General features: G+C 45.3%; 1 protein-coding gene across 4 annotated transcripts in view; it reads right to left on the bottom strand.

The window, feature by feature from the left end:
• Positions 1 to 929: 929 nt before the first annotated feature.
• Positions 930 to 9,923, bottom strand: part of LOC147033481 (RNA-binding protein 5-like) — a 41,101-nt gene continuing 32,107 nt past the window's right edge. For 3 of the 4 annotated variants that reach the window (XM_085871670.1, XM_085871668.1, XM_085871669.1), the window contains exons 16-26: positions 7,282 to 7,355; positions 5,406 to 5,502; positions 5,155 to 5,246; positions 4,247 to 4,408; positions 3,719 to 3,871; positions 3,491 to 3,571; positions 2,566 to 2,769; positions 2,202 to 2,276; positions 1,827 to 1,927; positions 1,486 to 1,615; positions 930 to 1,358 (exon numbers count right to left, since the gene is read on the bottom strand). In XM_085871670.1, coding sequence (XP_085727796.1) covers positions 1,233 to 1,358; positions 1,486 to 1,615; positions 1,827 to 1,927; positions 2,202 to 2,276; positions 2,566 to 2,769; positions 3,491 to 3,571; positions 3,719 to 3,871; positions 4,247 to 4,408; positions 5,155 to 5,246; positions 5,406 to 5,502; positions 7,282 to 7,355 — 1,295 coding nt within the window. In that variant the 3' untranslated portion in view covers positions 930 to 1,232. The remainder of the gene's footprint in view (positions 1,359 to 1,485; positions 1,616 to 1,826; positions 1,928 to 2,201; positions 2,277 to 2,565; positions 2,770 to 3,490; positions 3,572 to 3,718; positions 3,872 to 4,246; positions 4,409 to 5,154; positions 5,247 to 5,405; positions 5,503 to 7,281; positions 7,356 to 9,923) is intronic. The other variant, XR_015055561.1, reaches the window with a different exon arrangement.

Consider the following 9,923-nt stretch of genomic DNA (forward strand, 5'->3'; position numbering starts at 1 on the left):
TAGTAAATAAAACCTCTTTGGCATAAATTCGACTTTGTCTCTTTCCACAAACTAGTTTATGAAAACAATGTGGTTCAAATAAAGGGGTTCCATCATTTTTTTAACCACACGAGGTATCCTTGTATATCAAACTCAGAACACCAGTAGTTTCACTCTGCTGGATTTCTCAAGGTTCAGTCTTCCCTTGTGAAAAATTTACTTGTACTCGGAGTACAAGCAATCTTTGAGAGGTTCAATATCCTGACACCTCTTGTTTTTTAATGTCTGTCCCTTTCTGGGCATTGAGGGTGTCCTTGTTTAAAACAAAATGTTTTTTTTTTTTTTTTAAATAAACAATCGAACTTCCTTCCTCTTTTTTTCGAATCAACTCGACTGCAGATCATCAATTTCCATGGAAAAAAAACCCATCCCGATTCGTACTTTATATTAAATAGACTCATTGGAGAGTTGTCACTCGGGTATAAGGAAGAGAGGAATGAGTCGGGCACAGTATAACGGGAGCGGATGCGGCGGCGGTGACTGGCAAATAAAGCTCGCAAAACGTGTCTCGGGGGAAGGATGGCAGACCTGAACGTACAAAGACAAGAGGAGGTTTATCTTTCGGTCAGGATGAAGAGTTAAATGGGAAATGTGGATGAGGTTGAACGAGCAAGTGCTCAAGTGAAAGAACCAGAGCAGAACAACGTGAAAGATTAACCGTTAGCTGCAGAGTCATGAAAAATGCAAAGGAAAGAACACTCGAGCCATTTGGCGAGAAAAGGAAGACAAGTGGATCTAGGAGGAGGGGGGGGGGCGTGGTGGGGTGGGAGAGGCACCCTGCCTTCCTTCCCGTACAAGATGTCATCCACAGACTTCACTACACATCATTTCAAGCTGCAAGCCGGGACCCCGTCATATGGCCATGGTGGAACTTAAACAGCACCCCAGAGTTTAACAAAATGAAGAACAGTTTTATTGATGTACAACAGACAACATGAACATGTACAAGTGAAAATATGTACAGAAGGGCAAGACAAGATTTAAAAAAAAAAAAAAAATTTATGTACATGGTACATTTTCAATCTAATTCTGAATCAGAAACGATATATCCGTTTTTTCAACCTCCCTTCCCTCCTCCCTCCACCCCCACCAAACCTCTCCCCACCCCATCCTGAGAGGATAGGGTTAAACAACACAGCAAAATCCACCAACAGAGTACAACACCACGGAAGGCATGGCACGGTGCGACCCGATCACTCCATCTCACTGAATCGCATCATCATCGCTCTACGGACGTGATCCTTGTACGTGTCGGTGGCCGTGGTTCCATAGGTGGCGCCCCGGGCACCCAGACCAGCACCCTGAATCCGCTTCTGTGCCTAAGGAAGAGAACCAGCCCCAGAGATCACCCACACGTGAAGGACAATAAAGTCTCACTTGAAGAAACGTCGGTGTCGAAGGCCGCTCATACCGGGGGGTTAAAAAAGTAAATAAATACAAACAAACCTCAATGGGGAGGGTGATGCCTTGCTCCTTCTTGCCAAGGCCCGTGCCTTGGTTCCAGCCCATCGCCTTCATCATTTTGCTGCCAATGTTGTCGGCTGTGAGGCCATCCTTCGTGGGCTGCTCAAAGTTTCTGCACAAATGGGGAGAACAGGGGATGCAGTGCATAAACATAAAAGCAACCAACTGTACAGTAATCGTGTGCTCGCATTCTTCGACCGCCGCGTGCTCAAGTTGCCCGAGCAGAAGCAAATGACTTCTTGAAGGCGAGACACGCCAAATCAAGTTATTCGCTAGCGGGAGGCTCTCGAGCACGGCCGCCATCTCGAGCCCGCAATGCTTACATCGTGGGTTCTGGTGCGGTCGGACGCTTGCGCTTGGGTTCTGGGGGATCAGGGATGCCGTACTTTTCTCTCCGCTCGGCCGCCCGGTCCCGATACTTGGCCTGATATTTACAAATATGTCAACTCAGCGTTGTATTACTTAGTCTTTATTTGTACAAAACAGCACGTCACATTCAAACCGTTATCCTTATCACAAATATCCCTGCACAACAAGCAAACAATTCAACTTGGAAATGTTTCCTTTTTAATCTTTCACAGGTGAACAACACAACCGACTTCTCGGGCAACCTGCATGCTGAACCACACAATGCACACGCACACACGCACAACATAGATTCGAGTTGTAAAGATGCAAGTGAAAGCGCAACCACCTACATCACGCTCCTTCCTCTCCAATTCCTCCAGATCTCCCGTCGACAATCTTGAACGCCTGTGAACCTCCATGTTTTGCTGCAACCAAGATAAACAAAACTGAGATGCACAGTCATCATCATCTTGAATCAAGTACCCCAAACTGGGGAACACCATTAAAACAAATAAATAAATATTTTCTCATGCAGGGGTAATAAAGTGCAGAATGCAAGCGACTCGAGACATTGGACATTCCTTCGTCCACCAGGTGCAGGTCGCACAGCAAATTGTATCCGCAGTGCAAGGTACGCACAATATGTAGCAACCATCCACCGCCGACACGCGCTACACTCGGACAGGAAAGGGGCGAATCAAACATGGGACTCACCCTGTGCAGATCAGAGAGCTGCTGGTGACGAATAAGCGCTTCTTTGGAAGGGAACTGCCGCCGGCACAGGAGGCACGCCATCTTCTGCCAGTCCGTAAGTCTGTCCTCCTTGCCCTCGGCACCCGGACCCTCATCTTCGCTGTCACTACCGCCACCGTACGAGGCCACGAGGGCCGAGGGGGTCACAGCAAGCATTGATGGTGCCTGAAAAATGGAGATGAGAAACATGCCTTCCCCAGCTGCAGTGACACGGTGTACCGACCCTCTTCCCACAGGTGTAGTTTTGCGGATGCCATTGGCCAATACAATCTCATCCACCTTTTGACGACATTTGCTCCATCAAGGGTTCCACTAACCCTATGAGGAGCTTCCCCAGCCCATTAGTGATGCATCAGAGTTTTCCTCCGACCACAGATAACCCACAACACGGTAGGGGATGATGTTTTACGGCGAGTCAGACTCGCCGGGTGACAATTGCATCAATGGGTATTTGAAGCAGTTTGCAACGATGACTGTTCCACTGATTAACCCAGTGCATTCTCAAGAATCACCGGCAGATTATCGCCGACAGCTTACGCAGCTTAGCCCTCATGTCTGGGGATCAATCGACTACCTGCAACCTGTGGACGGGGGTGGTTGGAGATGGTCACGCCGGTGTGTTCACGTGAAGACACCACTTCCAACCAAGAGGAAACAAGTAAAAGTAGGTCAAATCACAGTCGGCCCAATCATTCACAACAGGTGTGCGAGCAAATCCTGCTCGGATTCCTTTTGATCCATGTTGTTAAATGCTCAATTTCGTGACAGCAGTGAACCACCAGGCTTCGTCTACGAAAAAGAGCACTGCCTATCTGCGATAGTCATGCGAGCGAGACCCAGAGTGTGTGCGCGCAACCCAGCAGAGATCGAGGAAGCAAGAACAAACCTTCTTCAATTCCTCCTCAGATTTTTCTTGCACCTTTTGTATTTGGTTGAAAACAGTCATCTGCTTCTCTGCTTGAATAGCCTGGAGGAGACAAATATAAATATTAAAGAACAGAGGATGTGATGGCCTACAACTTTGCATAACCAGCCATTTACATGAGTCCAAACAAAAGCGAAGACAGGATGAAGCCTTTTTTTTTTTTTTTTTACATCATCGCATCGTACGCACCCTCTTCTCCAGCATGGCGTAACCGGCGTCGGCCGTGGCAGACTCCTTGCGGTCGTCGTCGCGGCCGCCGGGACCGATGGGCTGGAAGCTGTTTTTGAAAAGTTCCTTCTGTTTATTCAAACTCTTGGCCCAGCGTTCCATGTCCTTAGCAATCTATAAAGAACACAGCAAGCGAATGTTGATGACGATGCAAGCAAACGTTTTCAGAGTTCCATCAAGTGTCACGATTTAAAAAGGTGATCATTTGACGATCAAAACAGGATAAGCACGGGCGATCAATGACTGCCAATAAGAGCAGCACAGGACACTCTGCAAGCACAATAATCCTAGAGATGAAATAGAAATATGTCAAACTCCAAACGGTGCAAAACAAAGTGGGAGGAAAAAGGCGGTGTGGTGGTTGGGGGCAGAGAGAAGGTTATAATCACAAGGCTACTTCATGGTGCAACAAGGCAAATTCACAGCAAGCTTTAGAATGTAGAGATAGGAGGATGACTTTAAAGACCCCCCAAAAAATAATGAGCTCACTTGCTGGGCTGTTTTGTTTTTGGGCTTTTCCTTCTTCTCTTTGCCTTCTTTATCCTTGGAATCCTGGTTGCACTGCTGCTCCATGCGAGATGCTGCAGACAAGTAGGTCTGCTTCTCTCCGTCCCAATACAGGTACTCCTGTGTCTGGGAGTTGTAGTAATACTGCGAAAGGAGAGGACAAGATAAAAAAAAATTAGAATAAATTATGTAAGATAATGCTTGGGGTTGGAAAGGGGGGCCAGGGGGGGGGGGTCAGGGAATAGAAATAAAAAACCACCAAACTGTGGTCAAAGCAAAACCGTCACACCGACGAGCATCATGGAAACGGTCGGCACCATGGTGGAGGAAAGGGAAAGATCTGAATGTGTCGGATAAAGCAAACAACTGACAGATACAGAACTGAGCAGTCGATTCTGCAAAACCCATGGCGTGATTCACGTTCTAACGAACATCAGCTGTAATCGCAAACATTCAAACCCGCCAAATACAATCAGTAACAGAATTGTCTACTCGGCAAAAATGTAATCAGCAAGACAGAAGTCTACACCGCACACAAACGATCAGTAAGGCAGAATGTACTTCCTGTATCCATAATGTACCATTACTCTGTTAAAAGAGTGTCTGCGATGCTAAAGCATTTTCTTGGCAATCAACTACCAACCAGTGTCAAACCAATCAAACCAACAAGAGTACGACCTGAGCAGTCTTACCTTTCCACATCTAAAAATAAACAGCGAAAGCATTCCCAAAAATACCAACTTGTCTCAAATCATGATTTACACATCACATTGCTACTTCAATCATCGATTAATCAGAAAACATTTCTAATTGCGCAGAATCAAGCAAGCTTCAGGTTAAAGCTCAACTTTATGCAAGCCAATAAAGTTACAAGGCCGGGGTCAGCCCACCTGGGAATTTGAGTCGTAGTAAAGGCCGGTCTGAGGGTCGTAGTAATAACCCGAACCTTCATCGTATTGGTACGTCGAGACATCGGGCACAGCTGCAAGAGACAACTCTTGTTGAACAAAGCTCGAGAACCCGATTTTAATAAATTATTTCACTTGAGCACAGGGGGAAGGAGAAAGGTGTTATTAGTTATAGTGTCAGAGGGGTATGTGTGACCGCACGCTTGATGAACACCATGAACAATGGTACTTACGATACTTCTGATAGGGCTGTGTACCAGTTGGAGGGACAAGGCTCGTGTCTAGCTGGTTGAAGTCCCCCAGGCTTCCACCTTGCCCGGCAGACCCGGACTGCAGTGGAACAGACCATGGCATTGCAGGTGAAGCAGAGTCCATAAAGAGGAACAATAATAATTGGGAAGGGGGAGAGGGGGTTCTATTATTAGATTTCTATTATCTGCCTCTTCTGGATTACCCCAAATTAACGTTTCCGAGCCCGACCATGTAACTTGCTAATTTGTTTCAACCGATGTTGTTTGTTCATCAACATGAGGTTTGCCCCACTGTCATATTTATCTTGCTCTTCCATGAGACTCACTCCTGCAAAGAAAAATAAAACAAAGCAATCTCGCCAAGAGGGCAGACATGGCCTAGTCAAAACGCCCACGCATTCACACAAATAAAATGGACATGATCCCGTCGGTGGGTCATTTGGACGGTGCCCAGTATGGAGAGCTGGTGGAGGTTACGGGTCTCGTCGGTTGGGTGAATCCCTGGGCAGGACGAACCACATCCAGCTGGGATGAGAAGCAGAACTCTCAACCCAACCGAAGCATGTTCTGGATTCTCAATGGTCGCAGCGTATCCCGAACCGATGACCGTCCACTCTGTCGCAACGGTTTCCGGGCTTGCTCCAGCCAACTCTCTCAGGACGCTTCTCAATAAATAAATCCCAACTGTTCCTCCCCAAAGCCTGCCCGTTACGGTTGAAACAGACGATTGGCTCACAGCTGAAGAGACTAGCCCTGATTGGAGAGGCTGGTGCGATGACCCTTAAAACCATTGGACAGCACTCCGGCCACAGCTCAACACCTGTGGTCTTGATTGGTCTATCACACAAACCTTACCAAAACCCAGACTTGAATCCCTCACAGGCCATGCATTTGAAACGTCCAATTTGGGCGCAGCCTGGAGCGAAGCCACATCAAATATTGGGGATGTACAGGAATAATTATTCAAAAAATAAAAAAACCAATGTCACCCGCAGGGTGACCCGTATCTTGCCAAAAGGTGACCACATGTGACTTCTTTAAGGTCACACTGAGGTGAACAGAGCTGCTATCCACCAGGAGCGACTCCTTGAGGAATATCTGCCTACGAGAGATTCCGATGAGAATCGTTCTACAGAGTAACCATGAAAAATATGCTTTTGCCTCATAACGTCACCAAATGACGTCATAACGTCTCAAGCTTGACATATCTAGAAAGCACTCATGGAGGTGTTCAATTTGAGGTACTACACGATATGGTTCCTAAAACTTGAAAATTTGACCTTGGGGTCAAATATGTTTGACCTCAGGCGCTAACCATGAAGGTCAAGGCCAATCGCCACCAAAAATTAATCAGCTGAGCGCCAGACCATGAACTAGATTCCCATGAAGTTTGAGGACGATCCGATCAAAATTACTCAAAAAATAAGGGTTTCGTCGACTCCCCTGATTTGCGACAAAGTGACCTTGACCTTCAAAATTTTGTGCACTGAAAGGGACCTCAATAGGCCTCTGATATGCGAAGTTACAAAAATTTCCAATGATAACTGTGCTCTGCAGAATTTTTTAATCGGTGATTACAGACAAACAAACAAACAAAAAAAACAAAACACATACAAGCTGACTAACATATCTTGCAAAAACTTCGTTTTGGCAAGATAATAAACTTGAGAAAATAATTAGTGAAAGTCAAGTCAGAGAAAAGTGAAATTAGAGGGATGATGAGGACATGGAAAACAAGACGCGTCTGGCAGGTTAGTGGGGGATTTAACTGGATAGTGATGCTAAACACACGCTAAGGTAATCAATCACACCCCATCGGGCATTTTTCATTTTATCCACAACCGAATCAGGTACACACCGCTGTGGCCTGACCGTCCAACTGCTTTTCAGCATCATCGCCTGCAGTCGCTGTGGCATTGTTCAGTACCGGCGCTGGAAATCAGGCAAAGGAAACGTAGTCAACATCAAACAATTACACTGTGCAATGGAGGCTTCAAAAGAGAAATTAAAAATTAAAACATGAATTCAGATAATCAACGGGAATGGCACTCAGTGGAGCGCACACCTCCGCGAGGCTCAACAATTTACGTTTTGTATCCCCGCTAGGCCGCATCTGCATCCTGACCTGAAGCCAAATCTAAATCGGCTTGTTCTCGTCATGTGACCAAGTTATAATCCATCCGAAACAGTTTAAAATATCATGGAATATATATATATATATATACACACACACACACACACACACACACACACACACACACACACACACACACACACACACACACACACACAGACACACACACACACACACACACACACACACACACACACACACACACACACACACACACACACACACACACACAGGGTGTCCAAAAAAAAATACAACTTTTCATCTGCAAAGAGGATGGTCATAACATTTTTTTTTAAAGATATGTAGCTGGATAGAAAGCTGAAAGGTTGAAGCTTATTGTACCAATGTCAAAATTGCCACCAAAATTTAAATTTTGGTATAGAATCGTCATTTTCTTTTAGACCACATGTTCGACGCAGGCTCCACGTTGTCAGATCACTGCCTGCAAACGCGGTCATGTTCTCCATCACTTTGGGAAATGTTTCCTGAGGAATGTTCTGGATTTTTCGGTGGATGTTTTCCTTCAGCTGATCAAGAGTCTGAGGCCTAGGGTTTCGATAGATCCTGTCCTTGAGATACCCCCACAAGAAGAAGTCTGGAAGAATAACGTCAGGGACATATGGTGGCCACTCAACGTCTGCGTAAAGAGAGATAAAGCGGCCCTCAAAATGTTGGTTGAGAAAACGCCTTATTTCCCTGGTGTATGGGGCGGTGCCCCATCCTGCTAGAACCACTGGGTTGTCATCTGGATCGGGTTGTTTCTTCTACGGGCCTGAGTACGTAGCTCAGGCAGATAGAATTCCTGAATCATTTCGCGATAGTTCCTCTGGTTTACCGTACAAGTGCGTCCCTGGTCATCTTCAAAGAAGTATGGACCAATTATCCCAGACCAACCAACCGCCACCCACATGGTGACTTTGAGAACAGATCGAGGCACCAGTTCAGTTGATGCATTACCAGGATTTTCAGTTCCCCAGTGCCGAAAGTTTTGCTTGTTTACCTCGCCGGACAAGTGAGCATGGCATTCGTCCGTCATGTGAAGTTTTTGGAGGAAGTCTGCATCTTCCTCCAACTTTCTTGAGAACAAATTTGCAAAGTCTAGTCGTTTGCGTTTCTGTTGATCAGTAAGCACCGTTTCCATTTTAATTTTGTATGGAAAGGCATGAATGTTTTGGCGAAGGATCCTCTGAACGGTGCTCTTATGAATGTTTGTCTCTGCAGAAAGTCGTCGAATCAAATTTTTTGGACTCTGAACGACCGACCGCCTGTCTCACCATTTCCACATTTTCTTCACCACGACCTGTCCTCTTCCGACCACTGTGACCCTTGTGAAGGTCACAGATGGTCCCACATTGGTAAACTTTGCGATGGTGCACTTTATTGTCCGAAAGTTTGGTGCATGGCGCAAGTGGATACCGAAATATCTCGAGTGAAGACGTTGCACCTGTATGACACTTTTCGTCTGGTGCCAAAGTTCAACAATTTTCGTCCCTTGTTGTACGGTCAGTCTTGGCATTTTTCTGGCGCTTGCTTAGTATCAAAATAAACTTCAGAGTCTCTGCAACAAGAAATGAAGCATTAGTGACAAAATTACTGCTTTTTTGGATCAAATAAAGCATTTTAAAAGTTGTATATTTTTTTGGGACACCATATATGTGTGTGTGTGTGTGTATATATATATATATATATATATATATATATATATATATATATATATATGTATATATATATATATATGTATATATATATATATATATATATATGTGTATATATATATATATATATATATGTATATATATATATATATATATATATGTATATATATATATACACATACATATATATATACATATACATATATATACATATATATACATATACATAGTGTTGTGGTTACCAGATTCGCAAACCACCATTCAGGTCCCTTAGGTGAGGTATCTCGGTAAGTGCATGTGTAGTTAGGCCCAAACCCGTTGTCTAGTGGGAATACATGTCATTTATGCGAGCTGCGACTCTTCAGGATAGCCGTTTTTCTTTCACTATCTTTATTTTGGACCAACCGCCATGATCACAACCACAACATCAACCACCGACCACAACCACCGCTTCACCACAACCGCCACGACCTTCACGTCACACCTCGCCACCGTAGCATCGCCACCGTTCTTGCCCCGCTGTGGGTACCGGTGTTGGACTCATGCAGAACGCGCGTCGAACAGCGTGTACAAAATCACGGATTTTGTGCTTCAAAAACGGATCAAAAACGACACACGCCCACTTTTTGCCGCCCAATCGGTGAGCGAGGGGCGAATTGGCCCCGCCCCCAGGGCGATCGATATATGCAAATTTGTGGATCAAAAAGCCTT

The sequence above is a fragment of the Eptatretus burgeri genome, chromosome 2 (assembly GCF_056783735.1).
Source record: "Eptatretus burgeri isolate ZD-2024b chromosome 2, Ebu_testis_v1, whole genome shotgun sequence".
NCBI lineage: Eukaryota > Metazoa > Chordata > Myxini > Myxiniformes > Myxinidae > Eptatretus > Eptatretus burgeri.